Source organism: Amyelois transitella, chromosome 30 (assembly GCF_032362555.1).
Source record: "Amyelois transitella isolate CPQ chromosome 30, ilAmyTran1.1, whole genome shotgun sequence".
NCBI lineage: Eukaryota > Metazoa > Arthropoda > Insecta > Lepidoptera > Pyralidae > Amyelois > Amyelois transitella.
The window spans coordinates 395,141-415,928 of NC_083533.1; the positions used below are offsets into that span (position 1 = coordinate 395,141).

Genomic DNA, 20,788 nt, shown 5'->3' on the forward strand with positions numbered 1-20,788 from the left:
GGCAGACAGAACCCCGGAATCAAGAGCCGTACGGTTATAGAATAGGACCACTCCATCTATTTCCCATAGATGTCGTAAAAGGCGACTAAGGCTTTTAAACTTGGAATTCTTCTTTTATGCGATGTACTGGCAACCTGTTTCTATTTGAATCTCAATTCCATCATAACGAGATGCATTTGAACGTGGCCTTTCAGACTTTTCGAGACTGTTGACTCTGTCTACCCCGCAAGGGATATAGACGTGATTATATGTATATGTATTCCTTCGGAATTATGTAGCATCTTTGAATTCTTATTTGGTTTTTCTATCTGAACACTTCTTTTTCTATTCTTAGTGAGTTTAAAATTCACATCGAAAGTTACTGAGAAATAGTTAAAGACAAAACAAACAAGTTAATTTTCTGGTGTCTAATAAATCATTTTCAAACGATTCCGTGGGAATCGAACTGCGACAGCGGAAGACACATGCTGATTGCATGACGCATGCATTGTTATATTTACCACGCTCGGGTACATGCATAGAACCACGCCTCTTTCCTGGAGGGGTAGGCAGAGACTACATCTTTCCACATTCATACATCACTCTCTTCATGCCAGTTCGTCGGTTTCGGGTATGCCGACTGTATACGACGGGATTCCACTGACTATTTCCAAGGCTATGTACATTAGTTTGAATACTAACCGATGCTCATACGGTGAGAGAAAACATCGTGCGAAAACCTGCATAATCAGGCAACTGGATGATAAACCATGATCGATCCAATATTGATAAGGTCTACCTGCAGAGGTCAGACGGGAGTCGCTTCGTGTAAAACCTGACTCACCCAATCCAGGATCCATGGTCAAAGGCATACCCTGGGCTCCTCTCCAGAGTGGTGAGGATGCGACCGGGACTAAAGCCAGGAGGGAGAAGAAACTAAAGTAACTTTTTATTTTTACGTTATTCAATTCAATTGCTTGAAAGGTTATGCTTTCCAGAGATAAATGCAGCCCGAATAAAATTATAATGGGCAGTCGTTATTTCTGAAGTGCGTAGTGACGCGTTACGAGAAGGAATTTTATGTTAGTTTATTTATTCCTCAGCATAGTATGATGATAATAATGGATGTCGTAAAAGGCGACTAAGGGAAAAGGCTAATAAATTAGGGATTCTTCTTTTAGGCGACTAGCTGTGCCCGCGACTTCGTCCGCGTGGTATAGTTATTTTTATCATTGAAGCCCTTAAGGATGAATAATATTTCCCGTTTTTTTCACATTTTCCATTATTTCTTTGCTTCTTATAGTTGCAGCGTGATGTTATATAGCCTAAAGCCTTCCTCGATAAACGGTCTATTCAATGCAAAAAGTACTTTTCAAATCGAACCAGTAGTTCCTGAGATTAGCGGGTTCAAACAAACAAACAAACTCTACAGCTTTATAATATTAGTATAGATGGGCTAGCAATCTATTAATTGAGGTATATGTATAGAATAGAATAGAATAGATTTACATATTTTCAAAATTGGATACAAGGTATCACTTATTGACGTCACATAACTTAAATCTAATTATAACTACTACCGCTTCCAAAGCGCATGTGTAGAAGAAGCGGCGGAACAAACTACACTGCAGCATTTTCATAGGACGTCAATTTACAAATATAGATCTCTTAAATCTAAATCGTGGACGAATGCACATTGTCTACATTAAAAAACATGTATGAATGTAGAACTGATTGTTGTATGTAAAAGAGAAATAACAAAAATCAAAAAGCATTATCATGATAATCATTAGACTATAGCACCCCTCTGTTGTGTTCCTGTCGCGTGGTAACCATCGATCGTAAAGTGACCACCTCGATCAAAAGACATTTAAGTTTATTACATTTGATGTTCGAATTATGTAATGAATACATACAAACATATATATAATCACGTCTATATCCCATGCGGGGTAGACAGAGCCAACAGTATTTTAAAGACTGAAAGGCCACGTTCAGCTATTTTGCTTTAAGATAGAATTGAGATTTAAATAGTGACAGGTTGCTAGCCCATCGCCTAAAAGAGGATCGCAATTTTATAAGCCTATCCCTTAGTCGCCTTTTACGACATCCATGGGAACGAGATGGAGCGGTCTTATTCTTTTTTGTATTGGTGCCGGGAACCACACGGCAATGAATACATTAGTTTGAATACTAACCGATGCTCTTACGGTGAGGGTACATCGTGAGGAAACCTGCACATTCAGGCAACTGGATGTGTGACCATGATCGATCCGATACGGGTTAGGTTTACCTGCAAAGGTTGCGGAGGTCAGACGGGAGTCGCTTCGTGTGAAAACCTGACTCACCCAATCCAGGGTCCATGGTCAAAGGCGTACCCCGGGCTCCTCTCCAGAGTGGTGAGGATGGATGATTGGCCTGGGTCTTAGATGTTTATCTATATAAGTATTTAATATAAAATATAGTATCGTTGAGTTAGTATCTCGCAACACAAGTCTCGAACTTACTTCGAGGCTAACACAATCGGTGTCATCTTTACCGTGAAAACAAAAAAGAAAATAATAATTTAAAAGTTCAAGCGCCGCGTGATTCCCGTCACCATTAAAAAAAACAATGGATGTCGTAAAAGGCGACTAAAGGATAGGCTTATAAACTTGGGCTTCTACTTTTAGGCAATGGGCTAGCAACCTGTCACTATTTGAACTTCATTTCCGTTATTAAGCCATACAGCTAAACTTATTGGGTTTTTTGCGAGACTGTCGACTCTGCCTACTTTTTTACTCTTTTACACAACTATCGACAAACGATCCAGCGACATCACTACCGGTTGCTCTTTTAAATATCGAGTTTCATTGTAATATTTATTCAGTATTATTGGAAACAACAACAATTAATGAACGTAATTCTTTCATTAAAAGACAAAGCCATTTAAATCGGACATATTTAATTAAAATTTCGGTTAAATTATCAATTATTTTACATTTTGTTCAATATTGCATATATACATATAATCATGCGCCTTGTGGTGGCACCAATAGAAAAAGTATAGGACCACTCCATCTCTCTCCCATGGATGTCGTAAAAGGCGACTAATGGGTGGGCTTATAAACTTGGGATTCTTCTTTTAGGCGATGGGCTAGCAACCTGTCACTAGTTGAATCTCAATTCTATCGTTAAGCCAAATAGCCGAACGTGGCCATTCAGTCTTTTCAAGACCGTTGGCTCTGTCTACCCCGCAAGGGATATAGACGTGACCATATGTATGTATGTATGTATATACGTTGACAGGAATATGTCAAAAATACCCTCTCTTTTTTAGGTTAATCTTGTCTTCTGGCTGACTGAACCTTGTCTGCCAGTAAATGTATGTATGTTCAATGTATTACATACATAAATATAATCACGTCTATACCCCTTGCGGGGTAGACAGAGCCAAGAGTGTTGTAAAGACTAAATGGACACGTTTAGCTGTTTGGCATATTAATAGAATTGAGATTCAAATAGTGACAGGTTTCCAGCCCATCGCCTAAAAGGATCTCAAATTTATAAGCCTATCCCTTAGTCGCCTTTTACGACATCCATGGGAATGAGACGAAGTGGTCCTATTTTTTTATTTTTATTGGTGCCAGCAGGAAGCACACAGCACAGAATTAATATTTTTTATTATTCCTATAACTCTTTTCATTTCACATGTAAGGAACTTACAATAACTGTGCTCGTTGCTAAGTGTGATAAGACCTAGGCGATAAGTCTATCGCTTAAAACCTAGATTTACACACACATATACATGTCCTATGTAAATCTACGCCTTTATCCCGTACGGGGTAGACAGAGAAAATAGTTAAAAAGGCCATGTATAGCTGCCCATATAGCTTAACACGCGCTTTTTTGCGCGTTCACTACGACTGTATGTATGTTTATTAAGATCTTAAAACATTTTTGTTAATAGAATAGAATATAACAGAACAGAACAGAATAGAATAGTTTTCAAAATTGGATACAAGGTATCACTTATTGACGTCACATCACTTAAATCTGCGAGTAATTATAACTACTACAGCTTCCAAAGCGCATGTGTAGAAGAAGCGGCGGAACAGACTACACTGTAGCATTTTCACCGATCGACAATTTAAATATATAGATCTCTTAAATTTAAATCTAAGAGCAAATAATGCACATTGTCTACATTTAAATATGAATTAATGTAAAACTAAATATTTCAATACGAATATTTCGTCAAATAAATAAATATAAAATAATATATGTACAAATTATGTCAACACCATGTCAAAAATGCACAATAGATAGAGTGATTTAATAGGAAGGTTTTTATGGTTCTCGCCCGAAGCCGGGGCGGGTCGCTAGTTTATTACAAAGTATTATTGAGTCTCTCATAACATAACCTATTTAAAACCGTTTATTTTTTTGATAAAATTATAACCGTTGTACACAGTTATGTGGAGAAATTTTCAACGCTAATAAAATCACGCACGTTATTGGCAACGGCTAATCTTTGTAGGCCAACAGTTCAATATAGCAAGCAACATGTAGAAATATATGTAGAACTAGAGGCCGCCCGCGACTTCGTCCGCATGGAAACCCTATCAATCCCGCGGGAACTCTGGAATAAAAAGTAGCCTATGTGTTATTCTGGGTCTTCAGCTACCTACATACCAAATTTCATGGTAATCGGTTCAGTAGTTTTTGCGTGAAAGAGTAACAAACATCCATACAAACTTTCGCCTTTATAATAGTAGTAGGAAGAATAGAATAGATTTATTTTCAAAATTGGATACAAGGTATCACATATTGACGTCACATCACTTAAATCTAATTATAACTACTACCGCTTCCAAAGCGCATGTGTAGAAGAAGCGGTGGAACAAACTACACTGCAGCATTTTCATCGGACGTCAATATACAAATATAAATCTCTTAAATCTAAATCATGGACGAATGCACATTGTCTACATACCTATAGTCATTTTTTGCCTTACTGATAGTAAACATACATTTATAATCACGTCTATATCCCTTGCGGGGTAGACAGAGCCAACAGTCATGAAAAGACTGACAGGCCACGTTCAGCTTTTTGGCTCGATGATAGAATTGAGATTCAAATAGTGCTCTTGTGATGGAACGAGATGGAGTGGTCCTATTCTTTTTTTATATTGGTGCCGGGAACCGCGTGGAATATTTATTCCACGCGGTTTTTTTTCCACATTTTCCATTATTTCTTCGCTCTGTATAGTTGTAGCGTGATGTTATATAGCCTAAAGCCTTCCTCGATAAATGATCTATTCAACGCAAAAATGTTCAATACGAACCTGTAGTTCTTGAGATTAGCGTGTTCAAACAAACAAACTCTTCAGCTTAATAATATTAGTATAGATTTGGCTAAGATTTAACGGACATTTGGCCCAAGATGTGGTCTACAAAATGACCCAAATACTCTATACTTATAGTAACTATTTGCAATATATGGACTAAATCGAGCTACATTAAGGACGCAACGAAAAATCATCTCTATTCCCTTCACCGTACAAACCAAATTACCCTCACTAGTGTAAACAAAGTACAAATCGTCACTCGTTAAAAACCTATCTTATTTACATAACGTTTAAGCGCAAAATGGTTTGAAAATTACTAAGAAAGAGGAATTAAATTCTATACAAAGAATATTAGTCCTTAAAACAGAGTGTTAAGGTCGTAATTATGTGTTCGCAACTTGATATGCCCTTCGCGCGGTGAAAGGCGGCCGCGCATCTTAGTCTAAGAGACAGTGTTGCAAAAATGTGCGAATTCACATGTGGCTTAAAAAAAGGTAAATAATGTTAATCTGAACTGAGAGCTTCCTTTTGTACTTTCTCGAGATGCCGCGTTAATTAATAAGTGTCTGAAATTATATCTTAGCGTTTTTAAAAAATATATAAATTGATAATATCTGTGACACCGAAGGTCCCGTGATCGAAATTAAAAACGATATTTTTCTAGATATTATCTATATAAGTATTTTTTTATAAAATATAGTATAGTTGGGTAAGTATCGCATAACACAAATTTCCAACTTACTTCGACGCTAACTCAATCTGTGTAACTTGTCCCGTATATAATTATAATTCGTTTATTTTCTAAGACATAGGTTAAATAGTGACAGGTTGCTAGCTCACACGGCAAGACTCCGAAACCTTTCCCTTAGTCTATTTTAACGACATCCATGACATCGAGTGGTCTTATTCTAGTGTCGGAATCCACACGGCATCATCACATTAACAATTGAAAAGCCCATTTCGCGCCAGAAATAGACGCTGGCTAAAGTTCACACATTTATTTTCACTAATCTTAGCGTTATATTACAACTATCAGCAATTTGGACGAATTAGCGAAATAATAGCACGCCATTATTTTTGGTTAGGGTTACGACGCTGTCTTCAAAACGTATGTCTATGCGGGTGCACGGTAGTGTTGTAGCCAAGTGTGGAAATCTTTGTAGCTTTGTAAAATGTATTGTATTTAAGCAAATAATATGATTACTTTATGATTATGCAATAAAGATAAAGATTTGAATTTGAAATAAATGATTTATGATTATCATTAGTGCCGTGTGGTTCCCATGGATATCGTAAAAGGCGACTAAGGGATAGGCTTACAAACTTGGGATTCTTTTTTAGGCGTTGGACTAGCAACCTGTCACTATTTGAATCTCAATTCTATCATTAAGCGAAATAGCTGAATGTGGCCTATCAGTCTTTTCAAGACTGTTGGCTGTCTGGACCCTGGACCACATCTTTCCACTTGCCACGATCCCTGCATACTTCTTTCGCTTCGTCCACATTCATAACTCTGTTCACGCAAGCTCGTCGGTTTCGGGTACTCTTGACCAGACCTTTTGCTAGAACATCACCTATTTGGTCAAGCTAGTATAATCATACATACATACATAAAATCACGCCTCTTTCCCGGAGGGGTAGGCAAAGACTACCTCTTTCCACTTGCCACGATCTCTATATACTTCCTTCGCTTCAAGTTGTTTAAGTTGTCAAGCTTGTATAAAATAAATAATAAATTACTGCACTGAACTTGGCGATGATTTTACATCACTTAGGTATACGGTGAGATATGAACGTTACTTAATACACATTCAGTGGAATTGCTTTCAATTTAGATAGCTATCACACCTGTCAGTGCCCAACATAGGGAACATTTCAAATTTCCAAAATTTATATGGAAAACTGGCTGTTGCCCGCGACTTCGTCCGCGTAAATTTTGAGTTTAATCTTGATCATATACTCAGATACATACAGACAGACATAAATGTAAAAGAAAAAATTCTCTATCCGTTTCAGTCAAAATATTATCTGTACAGATAACATTCGCGTTTGTGTTAAAATAAGAGCTGTTTAAAAAATGATGTAAAGATTATCATACATTAATCAGACGTTTATCCTTTATGATAGACAGTGCCGTGTGGTTCCCGCCACCAAAGAACCGGAAACAAGATTAGGACCACTTAATCTCTTTCCCATGGAAGTCGTAAAAGGCGACTAAGGCTTATAAAATTAGGTTTCTTCTTTTAGGCGACTGGAAAGCAACCCGTCACTATATGAATCTCAATACTATCATGAAGCCTAACAGCTGAACGTGGCCTATCAGTCTATTCAAGACTGTTTGGTTATGTCTACTTCGCAAGGATTATATGTATGTATGTATACTTTTCAAAAAGCAAATTAAGTAAGAAGCCAGCTCAAAGTAAGAAAATGAAATGGATAAACATTAAATACTCCACTATGACCGGAAACGGGACAGCGATAGGTTTAAAAATTGCAATGCTACGGAGTCATGATCATGACCAGTCTTTCCCAAAGTGGGCGATAAAGCCCCCTTGTGGGCGCTGCAGGTCTCAAGGGGGGCGGTAAGAGACCCAGAAAGATTGGGGGGCGTTGGATGAGAGTTTGATGACATAAAAGATTGTTTTAATACCATAAAATTGCGTTTCAATAATCATTCTTATTGGCAGGTGGAGCCCGTAAGAGTTAACTTGAGACCTAAGCTCCGTTGTATGTTACCTACTGCGCTCAGGTTTTATGTTGCGGGTTATAGTAAAAGTTTCGTTAAGAATTCTCCGTTACTATACATACATATACATATATAGGTCACAATAATTAATTAAACTAATTTGAAGTTATAGTGGTTTTTAAATAGGTGAAAAAATGGGGGCGCTAAAAAAATATTTATTCTCAAAGTGGGCAGTAGACGAAATAAGTTTGGGACGCTCTAATCATGACGGAGAAAACTTTAGCTAAAACAATCCTTAAAAATATAACACCCATCTTTACTTTCAGGATTCGAAAGCGTCACGGTCACGGCATGCTTATTACTGAGAAATGTTCCTAAAAAATTGTGCCACTAAAAAAAAAAGCGGTCAATATCCTTTCATTCTATTCACGAACCGGTTTGACAGGCCTTAAGCCGGGTCCAGACGAGTGTAACGTGTAATGTAATCCACCGTGTAATGTAACACGAATTCTACGTGTGGACGGCACTACGAGCATTACATGTAACGCTCGCGCGGCGCTCGGGGTTGATCCATCGGCTGTCGGTTTTTCGCGCGAACACAAAGACGCTCGCAGTGCTCGTTTGGACGGCGTTCGTGACGGTTGTGTCGTATGTACGTTCATGATGTGAAGTGACGAACAATCGCTTGAACTTATTAGTTTGTATCAAAAAAAACCTGTTATTTGGGATCCAAAAAACCCGCAATACTATAAAAAAAATCTGAAACACGATGCTTGGAGTGATATTGCTCATTCATTGGAAAGAGATGTAGAAGAATGCAAAAACAAAATGATTAGTTTGCTTGCTTCACATCGAAGAGAAAAAGGAAAAGTAAAGAAGAGCCATAGTTCCGGAAAAGGTATGTTTTATTATAAATTTATGTTGCTTTACATATTACACACTTTTATTTATTAATTTAGTTTTTACGGTATTATCACTTACTTGCTATTAGTACAATTATTACTTCTATTGTATACCCACTATATTACTATATTCTACTATATTTTACTATACATATATGTACTATATTCTATTGTATTGTTTATTTATTGTAATTTATTTTACAGGTGGGGATGAAACGTACAAAAGTACATGGTTTGCTTACGAGGCGCTGGCATTTTTAGGAGATCGAAATAATCCAAGGAAACGACGCAACACAGAGGTAACTGCATTGAACTAGTTTCCTTCGACTTGATAAAAAAAACTTAACAATATGTATTCTGCCAAGAAACTGTACCCTCGTTCATAAAATAGTCATTAAACTCATCCCTAATTTGTTTTGCCGTTGAGGCAGCTCTTCTAGGTACATTATTCAATGGTAGTAAAGATGACATTTCACAATCTCTCCGCCAACTACCTTCACATAATCTTCCGTTTTGGTCGCTGTCAAGTGAGCCAGGGGGTGCATACAAGTTTTTAGATGAATCCGTGTTTCTCAAAAAATTATGCAAGTGTGCAATAGCCATGACTATAGTCTCCACGGTTTTGGGCTGAAGGAGCATAGGTTTTCGTAGAACTCTGAACACAGATGCTGTGATACCAAATACATTTTCTACAATCCTGCGAGCTCTGCTTAACCGGTAATTAAAAATTCTTCGCGGCGATCCCTTGGGGTATTCTCCTGGATAGGGTTTCATTATATTGTTTTGTAAAGGGAAGGCAGAGTCTCCTACAAAAACATATGGTACTACTTTGTTTCTACCTTGCAGTGCTTCAGGTGCAGGCAATCTTAACGAATTATTTTCTAGTTTTTTATATAATTCAGTTTCCTTAAAAATTCCACCATCTGAAATGCGGCCTTGACATCCGACATCCAGAAATTTATAATTATATTCCGCGTCTACTAAAGCAAACATCACTATACTGAAATTAGATTTGTAGTTACGATATTCTGTGCCACTATGTACCGGAGCCTCGAGAATGACATGTTTACCGTCCATGGCTCCGGCACAATGGGGAAAATTCCACAATTCATCAAATCTGTTTGAGATCTGGATCCATTCTGACTCTGTTTTTGGCAGCTGAAACAATGAATTTCTTTTTAATTACAGATTACAAATGAACCGGAACAGAGTGCATCTACAAGTGTCGAAAATGATAACAGTTTGTTTGATAACAGTTCAGAATTTATATCACCAACTGGTCAGGCCCCCAAAAAAAAGAAATCAGACGAAAATAAAAAAATGGGTATGCTTTCGGAGGCTCTTGGCCTGCTTAAGAGTGCTGCTTCTAGTCCCACTCCTGAACCCCGGAACAATAATCCAAACAATTTTGACAGTGAAACCCTTTTCTTTTCAAATTTTATATGCAGCAAGATGCAACAATATAACAGAAGTACTAAAAATGCCGTGCAGCGAGCAATAATGGACGTAATATTCAAAGCCGATGAAGGGTGCACTAACTTTTCTCAACATTATTATCCATCGGCATTCAATTACAGTGGGTATACAACAGGCTCGGTTCCTTCATCAAGATACTGCAATGAACCACCTTCTTTGTCTAATCGCTCAGAACTTACTTCAGGGCCTACTGCTCCATATGCTTCACCTGTTCCCTCAGAATTATCTCAAACTTCATATGAAGATGTAGACTTTGTGAATGACCTGATTTGAAAAGAATAAATTTTGTACTACATGATTTGAAGATACAATTTGATTCAACTTTCTAATTTTAATTTTGGAATAATTTTAATTTTGCTTACCGTACTTAATACAATAGCTTAATTTGTTATTTTAATAAATAAATAAAAATATGTAAAACTCACCTTAATGTTTTCTTTCAATGCTTTTATAATCGCTTCACAAACTTCTGGTACAATGCAAGACATTGACTGTTTTGAAATTCTGAAGGTGTATTGAAGGCTTGTAAATGAATCTCCTGTTGCCAAAAATCTTAGTGTTAGAGCCAGTCTATCTTGCGGCGAAATTGCAGATCTCATTATAGTGTCTTGTCTTGATATTTTAGGCGCAATGATTGTTAACAAATATTCGAAGTCAGTAGGCGACATCCGGGTAAAGTTTTTATATTGACCACTTATATGTTGAGATTTTAGTTCCACAAGTAAAGAAGATCTTCTTTTATACAAATTAGTTTTCCACCATCGACGCTTCCGACTTTTGCGGTCTTCAGTTAGTAAATACATGAAAATAAAAGCCGCACCAGCTATCACGACCTTCCTATTCGGCATGTTCGTAGCAACTGAGTGGAAACAGCTTTTGAAATATTTTCGCGTTCACAATTCGCTTTAGTTCGTGTGCCGTCCACACTGTTGATACTAAATTACACGTAATCTTACATTACACGTTACACTCGTCTGGACCCGGCCTTACAAATGTCAAGAATACAACCTTAGTCAGTCGTGGATAAGTTTTGAAAATTGTTCCTTACAAGTTAAGATTAGTTCCACAACCTGTCATTAGATGGCGTTGTTTGTTATTGTTTATATTTAGATCGCGCTATTGTTTCTCTTTAATTATTTACTATTCTGATGTTTTTTTATGCGATTAATTTTCTCAATCCAAATACAATACACTTGTTGTTTTATGTCAACGTGGTGGATGTGCCGTGTGGTTCCCGACACCAATAGAAAAACGGAAAGGACCATTCTATCTCTCTTCCCATCAAAGTCGTAAAAGGCGATTAAGGGATAAGGATTCTTCTTTTAGGCAATGGGCTAACAACCTGTCACTATGTGAATCTCAATTCTAATAATTTAACCAAACAGATGCACGGAACCTATCAGCCTTTTCAAGACTATCGGCTCTGTTTACGCCGCAAGGGATATAGACGTGACAATGTATACATGTATGTAATACTTTCAATACTGAAACTATATGTTACTCAAAGTTACAACTGAAATATAAATATGGAACACAAAGAATTACGAAGTGAAAATATTGAATTTCTAGTCGGCGAAGCATCAACATTGAGTCACGTAGACAACACAGAAATTAGCATCGAGTTTACATTTCGCTGAAAGAAAACTAGAATGCTTTTTGTAACAATGAATTTACTCTTTACTGCGCACTTAAAAATTGAGGCGATTTCTAAAGATGAAGAATTTTCGAATATACATATGATGCCATATTGTGCCGTGTGGTTCCCGGCAAAAAGGAAAAAAAAAGAATAAGACCACTCCATTTCTTTAGAATAGAAAAGATTTGTTTTCAAAATTGGATACAAGGTATCACTTATTGACTTCACATCACTTAAATCTAATTATAACTACTGCCGCTTCCAAAGCGCAATTGTGTAGAAGAAGCGGCGGAACAAACTACACTGCAGCATTTTCATCGGACGTCAATTTACAAATAAAGATCTCTTAAAACTACATCGTGGACGAATGCACATTGTCTATATTAAAAAACATGAATGAATGTAGAACTAATTACGTATTTTCAATAACACGCAAACGGAGTTGCGGGCAACAGCTAGTTTTTTAATATAAAAGTTAACATTATAGGTAACTAACTGTTGAATAAAAAAAAAAATACAAAAATATCTATTAACAATTCAGACTCATGTATTCCAATAAAGACTCATTATTTTCCTATCAGCCAACCCCCGGGGTGTTTTATTGTAAGTAGTTTTTAACGTCTACGTGCGTGACGGCGTGGTCACGACTTGATCCAATTTCGCTACCACTCGTTTGTGTATAATTTAATGACTTTTTTTGTTTCGTTTTGTCCGCACGTAATCGTAATAAAATTTATGAACTACATGTGTAATGGGAATGCTTATAGAATATAGAGATCTATATTTGTCAATTGACGTCCGACGAAAATGCTGCAGTGTAGTTTGTTCCGCCGCTTCTTCTACACACGCGCTTTGGAAGCGGTAGTAGTTATAATTAGATTTAAGTGATGTGACGTCAATAAGTGATACCTACCTTGTATCCAATTTTGAAAATAAATCTATTCTGTTATATTCTACGAAGGTTAAGGTTATTAAATTTACTCAAATTTCCGTACATATTACAGAGTAGCTGGTATCTTTGGCATCCGCATCACATGATCCAGATCTTCCAATTTTTTTCATATTTCGGTTTCATAGTTAAACTGATCTGTAATAGTTCTGCATCATGTGTTACAGATCTTCGATTTTTATACATACATAATACATACATAAAAAATCACGCCTCTTTCCCAGAGGGGTAGGCAGAGACTACCTCTTTCCACTTGCCACGATCTCTGCATACTTCCTTCGCTTCATCTACATTCATAACTCTCTTCATGCAAGCTCGGCGGTTTCGGGTACTTTTGACCTGACCCTTTACCTTTTCTAATTAAGGACTTTTATACGCTAATCGAAAATGCTTAACAGGCTGAACAACTTATATTTTGAATTTGAAAGACGACTAATGGATAGGCTTATAAACTTTGTATTCCTTGGTAGTTGGCGATGAGCTAGCACCCTGTCACTATTTGAATCTCAATTCCATCATCAAGCCATACTGTGGAACCTTTCAGTCTTTCGAGACTGGTTGGTTCTGTCTACCCCGCAAGGGATATAGATGTGTATGTATGTACTATTATACACAAAGCTAAGTACAATGCTGATTATGCCACAACCCCATTAACATGTAAGACACAAAGTTATGTCGTAACCGACCCACATATATACAGACAATTCCTCACAATAACTTTAATGGCTCTGAGAAAGCAAGCCATTATCGTTAGTTAAGTGAAAAATTTAAAAAGAAAACGGAAGTAGTCTGAATACTTAGGTTATTAGCTATATATATCTCTTAGCTGTGCCGGCGACTTCGTCCGCGTTGAATAGTTATTTTGGGCATCATTGAAGCCCTCGAGAATGAATAATTTTCCCCGTTTTTTTTTTCACATATTCCATTATTTCTTTGCTCCTTATAGTTGCAGCGTGATACAAAGTAAATTGGAAACGGTAATAGAATATAATTTAAGTGATGAGGTGAGGTGAGGTGATGCCGTGTCGTTCCCGGCACCAATAAAAAAAATGAATAGACCCACTCCATCTCCTTCCCATTGATGTCGTAAAAGGTGATTTAGGGATAGGCTTATAAACTTGTGATTTCTTTTTTCGTACCTCAATTCTATCAATATGCCAAACAGCTGAATGTGGCCTATCAGTGTTTTTAAGAACGTTAGCTCTGTCTACCCCGCAAGGGATATAGACGTGATTTTATGTACCTATGTAATTTTATTGTGTCAAAATAAATCTACTCTATTATATTAAAAGAAAATAAATTAATAACATAACTTAAGGTATGTTGATAACGCCAAAACTTGCCATCCAAGGCGGTGAAACAAAAAAAAAACACAATCAAACTCTGTGTAAATCAATATTATGTTTAACAACACATTGAAGTTTAATACAGGAGTAGACTTGAGGAAATGGGGTGAAAGAGAAAGCAAGAGAGCAATGTTTTAAACTCATGCTCTCTCACTCTCTCTTCAACTCATATGTATGTATGTATATACAAAAAAACCACAATCAAAAATGTATGTATATACATACATATATTCGTAATGTATGATTCTACTACATATAATATGTAATTTTATTTTTATGGGCAATAAAGATAATTTGTATTGTATTGTACAAACATATAGTCACGTCTATATCTCTTGCGGGGAAAACAGGGCCAGCAGTCTTGAAAAACTGAAAGGCCACGTTCAGCTGTTTGGCATAATGATAGAATTGAGATTTCAATTGTGACAGGTTTCTAGCCCATTGTCTAAACGAAGAATCCCAAGTTTATTAGCCTATCCCTTAGTCGCCTTTTACGATATTCATGGGAAAGATATGGGAACCACACGGCACCTCATATTATTTAAGTATTTTTATACTTATTGCAAAGAACTTAAGCGTAATACCCCTTAATACTAATTTATTGTAAGCCATGCATACATATAATCACACCTTTATCCCTTACGGGCTAAACAGAGCCAACGTTCTCGAAACGACTGAAAAATCTGTATCACGCGCCACGTCGACACCGCATCGAATCGCAATACTAATTATACTCTTAACAATTTAATATTGAACTAACGGCCTCTGTGGCGCACCGGTAGTACGCTTGTCTGTGACACCGGAGGTCCTGGGTTCGAATCCCGGCCAGGGCATGATGAGGAAAGAACTTTCTCTGTTTGCCCTGGGTCTTGGATGTTTATCTATATAAGTATTTATTATAAAATAATAGTATCGTTGAGTTAGTACCTCGTAACACAAGTCTCGAACTTACTTCGAGGCTAACTCAATCTGTGTAATTTGTCCCGTATATTTATTTATATTGAAGACAGTCTGCTCTATACAAAAAATAACTCAAGTTCCACCGTCTATAGCAAACTAATGGTGCCAGACACCCTTCGCACTAATGGTTGCTTAAAAGAGTTTAATGTTGCTGCCTCTACGGTATTGTCTATGCTTTTAGCCGACTTCAAAAAGGTAGTATAATTTTGAGTTCATCAAGTCAAATTATAACGTTATCTGGAGTTATAAATAATAAATAATAAATTTCATTTATTTCAGACAACAAAGATCCATATACAATTTTCAATTAAAAATCAAATAGATAAAATTAAATCAATATTAAATTAAAAAATCAAATCGCAATCAAAATTTAAAAATAATAATCAATTAATTAATCTTAATATAAAAATACAAATAAAATAAGTTAAAATGTTATGTTATGAAAAAAAAAACTCATTACAATTATTGAGTTTTTTTTTTAAATTACATAATACCATCTAGGAGGCATCTAAAATTTTTGATCCGGGTATCGAAGCTAGGACCACGAGTGTCTGCGTTTTAACCACAACGCCACAAGTCCTTCAATTTACTCGTTATCACTGTTCCAGATCTCGTGATTCAATTGTGTTTGTACATCGTCCATTCGTTTAATTGTGCGTGTTGGCTAATGATTTTCTTTAATATATATACATACATATGTATATCCACGTCTAAATACTTTGCTACCTCGCAAAATAACTCTAAATCTTGAGATTCTTCTTTTAGGCGATGGGCTAGCAACCTCTCACTCTTCATCTTCAACGTCACTTACCATCAGGTGAGACGGAGGACAAATGACTAATCCAATTTAAAAAAAAAAACATTTCCGCGATATATTCCAAAAATAATTCCGCCATTTGCTTTTTTTTCTCCAAACCGTACCTCTTTTCTTATTAAAAACTGGAGCGTCCTATGTAGGTACTAGAACAGTTTATTAACCTCAAACTGTCCCCTATACCCTATCAAGCATGTCTGTTCGTCTGTTACTAAGATCAATTGTTTAATTACTACGTGACCACCGCTTAAGCACGTTTTCAAAAGAAAGACTCATGTTTTAAGGGGTTTTTGTTGACCCGCCATATTGGTTTAGAAAGGACTACAGATTTCGAGAGAGTTCTTTTTTCAATTTTTTTTTTCGGTCTGATCTTTGAGCTCGATGTTTGTAATATAGAATAAATAGTAATTAAACGTTTTTATTACATTTTTTTTTTGATTAATATGACACCAAAAATCCCGCGAAAAAAAAAAAACCAATAAATTTCGCAATAATATAGTAAATTAAAGTGTTTGTGTTTGCTTGAAGAGAATTATAAATGTGGATGAAGCGAAAGAAGTATACAGTGATCATGGCCCCTGGAAACATGTAGTATCTGCCTACCCCTCCGAGAGAGAGGCGTGATTATACGTATGAAAATTATGAAATGACAAATAAAAACTACAACATATTAATCTAACGCGTGCAATAAATTAATAGCCTTACTTAGTTACTCAAATTCAAATCCTACTAACATAATAAATGCGAAAGTTTATGTACACATACATACATACATAAAATCACGCCTCTTTCCCGGAGGGGTAGGCAGAGACTACCTCTTTCCACTTGCCACGATCTCTGCATACTTCCTTCGCTTCATCTACATTCATAACTACCCGAAATCGCCGAGCTTGCATGAAGAGTCATGCAAGCTCGGCGGTTTCGGGTACTCTTGACCTGACCCTTTATCAGGACGACCCTTTACTTTTGTGTACACGAATGTTTCTTACTCTCTCACGCAAAATCTACTGAACGGATTTTGATGAAATTTCGACAAAACGGTAGAATATAACCTCTAATACAATACAGCGTACTTTTTATCTTTAAAATTTCCTCCGGAGAGAATCCACGAGGCGCAGCTAGTACATATAAACAAACCGTGAATAACAAAAGAGGTTAATGACTTATCTTAAAGCAATTAATTGACATTAGTTACAAAATAACATTTAAATTGCTCAAACAACCTTGATTTGAACTGTAACTTTTGTTTTCGCGTATCGCCGGCCTGGCCTTCGTAGTAACAGTTCGTTTTTTTTTTCGTTTTTATAACCGTTACTAAAGAAAGAAGACTTTTTTATCCTGGTTAAATATGTGCCGTGTGGTTCCCGGCACCAATACAAAAAAGAATAGGACCACTCCATCCCTTTCCCATGGATGTCGTTAAAGACGACTAAGGGGTAGGCTTATATATATACTTAGGATTCTTTTTTCAGGCGATGGGCCAGCAACCTGTCACTATTAGAATCTCAATTCTATCTTAAAGCCAAATAGCTGAACGTGGCCATTCAGTCTTTTCAAGACTGTCGGCTCTGTCTACCCCGCAAGGGATATAGACTTGATTATATGTATATGTATGTATGTTAAATATAAAAGAGGAAACTGATTGATTGACTGACTGATATATAGTATATAGCCCAGACCTTTGGGCCTAGAAATTTGACAATAACATACCATGTTACAACATCCAGCAAACATGACATTTTTGTATGTTTTAGGCGATGGGCTAGCAACCTCTCATTATTTGAATTGAATTTTTGTCTTTTCAAAACTCTTGGCTATACGAGACGTCCTGACCAAAGGTCAGGTCAAGGTACTCGAAACCGACAAGCTTACATGAAAAAAGGTTATGAATGAAGCGAAAGAAGTATGCAGGGATCGTGGCAAGTGGAAAGATGTAGTCTCTACCTACCTTCCGGGAAAGAGGCGTGATTTTATGTTTGTATGAAACTTTAACGATGTAAGACTTCAGCTCGGTAATTAACTTACTCTGAACGCTAAATGACTCGATTTTTACCTGAAATAAAAAAACAGAGATGATTAACTCGATCTTGGTAAACTCTTATCGTATAATCGGAAGTCTTAATCGATAATCGATGAACGTTTACCGATATCTCGATGAGGTCCTTGGCTTATCGGAAAAGTTGAATCTTGTGTGTTTTCGGCAAATTGGGGATTCACAATTGTAAATAAGCTATTACGATATTTTACCTTAAAATAAAGTAATACATACATACAAACAATAAAGTTTTTGTCGTCCAATTAAAAACTTACAAATTAATTTTAATAAATGGACAACTTATATTGTTATTTACATTGTACTTATATTTTCAATTAGTATATGTAAAAAAATTATGTTTTATAAATATACTAGCAGTGCCCGCAACTTCGTCTGCGTGGAATAGTTATTTTGAGCTACATTGAATAATATTCCTCGTTTTTTCACATTTTCCATTATTTCTTTGCTCTTTATAGTTGTAGCGTGATGTTATATAGCCTAAAGCCCATAAATGGTCTATTCGACGCAAAAATAATTTTTCAATTCGAACCAGTAGTTCCTGAGATTAGCGCGTTCAAACAAACAAACAAACTCTTCAGCTTTATAATATTACATACAAGTACAAATACTGGTTGGCATCAGGAATCGGGGTTACAACGAAGTATAACCGAGTATTGTGCAAACTTTTTACTCGGCGATAGAACTAACGGTAACCGTTACCGGGTCTTTAACCTTGCCAGCCGGCCAAGGAGCGTGTCACTCAATGGATATTGCAAGTGGAATAGAAAATTTGAATGCAGAACTTTGTTTGTTTTTTTTTGCAATACAATTTTTTAGCGCGTTATTTGAATGCCGAACTTTGTTTTTTTTTGTGCGACGCAATTTTTTGGCGTGGAATACTTTTAAAGTCCTCTTGACAAACAAAATTCTTAGTCTGTGCCATCTGTTTGTCTACTCGTGGTTATAGTAAAATTATATCAAGTTAAATATACATAACGTACTTATAAACATCAAAATTTTCTTTTAAGCCATAGGCTAATAACGTGACACTGTCTGTCTGTCTGTCCCGTGTCCGTGATGAAGATTTTCGTTTCGTTTCGTTATTTGTACGAGTATGAATTTAATTTTTAAAAATCGTATGTTTTTTTACGTATTTACTGCATACTCCGGTATAATAATTTATTTATTTTTATATTTATAATCCGATTTGAAAAATTATTTTTGACAAATTACACTTGTTTATTATTGTAAATTATATTTGGCTTTTTCATGAACTTTGAAGTCTTTGTTTAATTTTTTCATAAATTTTTTTTCTTGGTTTTCAGTTGAACTTGTTGCAAGTTTTATAAGATATGAAAAACGGAAATGAGATAATTTTAACGAAGAGGCATTCCTTGTCAAGAAACATTACATTAATATATAATGACAGACAGAAATTGATATGAAACTGGTTTGAAAGTTTCAATTTAATTAATTACGATAAACAAACCCAGTTCAATTTTATAAAACGAGTTTAATCGTAGCTATATGACGAACTAACTCAAAAACTTTGATGATAACTTTGCACCGAGACAGCCAAAATATTTAAGAGTTCCACGGGAACGAAGTATCGCTCAAATGCTGCTAATGTATACATATAATCACGTCTATATCTCTTAAGAGGTAGACAGAGCCAACTGTCTTGAAAAGACGGTAGGCCACGTTCAGCTGTTTGGCTTAATGATAGAATTAATATTCAAGTAGTGACAGGTTGCTAGCCCATCGCCTAAAAACTTAATCCTAAGTATATAAGCATGTCCTTTAGTCGCCTTTTACGACATTGATGGGAACGAGAGAGAGACTTATGTATACCTCTTGGCATAAGGTCAGGTTAAGCGGTCAGTCGCAGATAAGGATATTCGGAAAATGTAATATAAGCAAATGATCACACTCTCAAGTGGAAAGATTTAATTTCTGCCTACCCCTACGGGAAAGAGGCGTGATTGTATGTATGTTTACAGGTAGATAGGTACCTACACTTGTGCGAGCATTCAAAGCAGTACAACAAAGCAGAACCTCTCATCAACCCGTCCAGAAAGTTAGCACAGACTAAAAACTCGCAAATTCCCGCCAAACGCGCAGCGGTTCGGAAAATTGTCTATGACAGCTGACCGACGCAATCTAAGTTTCGTAATTTTGTCTGTGGTCGGCCGCCATTACTGTTAGATTTCTCTTACCCTTTGCTTGGAAAAAACATTGAGATTGATGGTCTTTTGGTGACAATTGTAATGTGAACTGTTTCGTCGTATATTTTTGGGAGGAACAAATTATCTTCTCTCATTGCATTTAAATAGCCGTGTGGTTCCCAGCACCAATAAAAAAATAATAGGACCACTCCATCTCTTCCCCATGGATGTCGTAAAAGGCGAATAAGGGATAGGCTTATAAACTTGGGATTCTTCTTTTAGGCAATGGTCTAGCAACCTGTCACTATTTGAATCTCAATGCTATCTTAAAGCCAAATAGCTGAACGTGGCTTATCAGTCAAGGGATATTAGACGTGATTATATGTATGTATGTATAAATTTAAATCAGATCTATGTTGAGGTCGGGGTAGACAGAGCCAATGGTCTTGAATAGACTAAAATGAAACGTTTAGCTAGCTACCTGTCACTATTTGAATCTCAATGCCATCA

At 36.4% G+C, this 20,788-nt stretch overlaps 2 protein-coding genes and 1 long non-coding RNA gene across 7 annotated transcripts in view; 1 reads left to right on the forward strand and 2 right to left on the reverse strand.

The window, feature by feature from the left end:
* The window catches only part of LOC106136553 (fasciclin-3), a 129,129-nt gene that overhangs the window by 98,167 nt on the left and 10,174 nt on the right, over positions 1-20,788 (reverse strand). The window lies entirely within an intron of this gene.
* On the forward strand, positions 9,060-10,180 carry LOC132903802 (uncharacterized). The gene is made up of 2 exons (XR_009657493.1): positions 9,060-9,196; positions 10,086-10,180. It is a non-coding gene; the product is annotated as an uncharacterized LOC132903802 (long non-coding RNA).
* Positions 9,195-11,363, reverse strand: LOC132903801 (uncharacterized). Its single transcript, XM_060953010.1, has 2 exons — positions 10,799-11,363; positions 9,195-10,055 (listed from the first exon to the last, which is right to left on the reverse strand). Exons 1-2 carry the CDS (start codon positions 11,219-11,221, stop codon positions 9,240-9,242), a joined length of 1,239 nt encoding a protein of 412 aa, XP_060808993.1. The 5' UTR covers positions 11,222-11,363; the 3' UTR covers positions 9,195-9,239.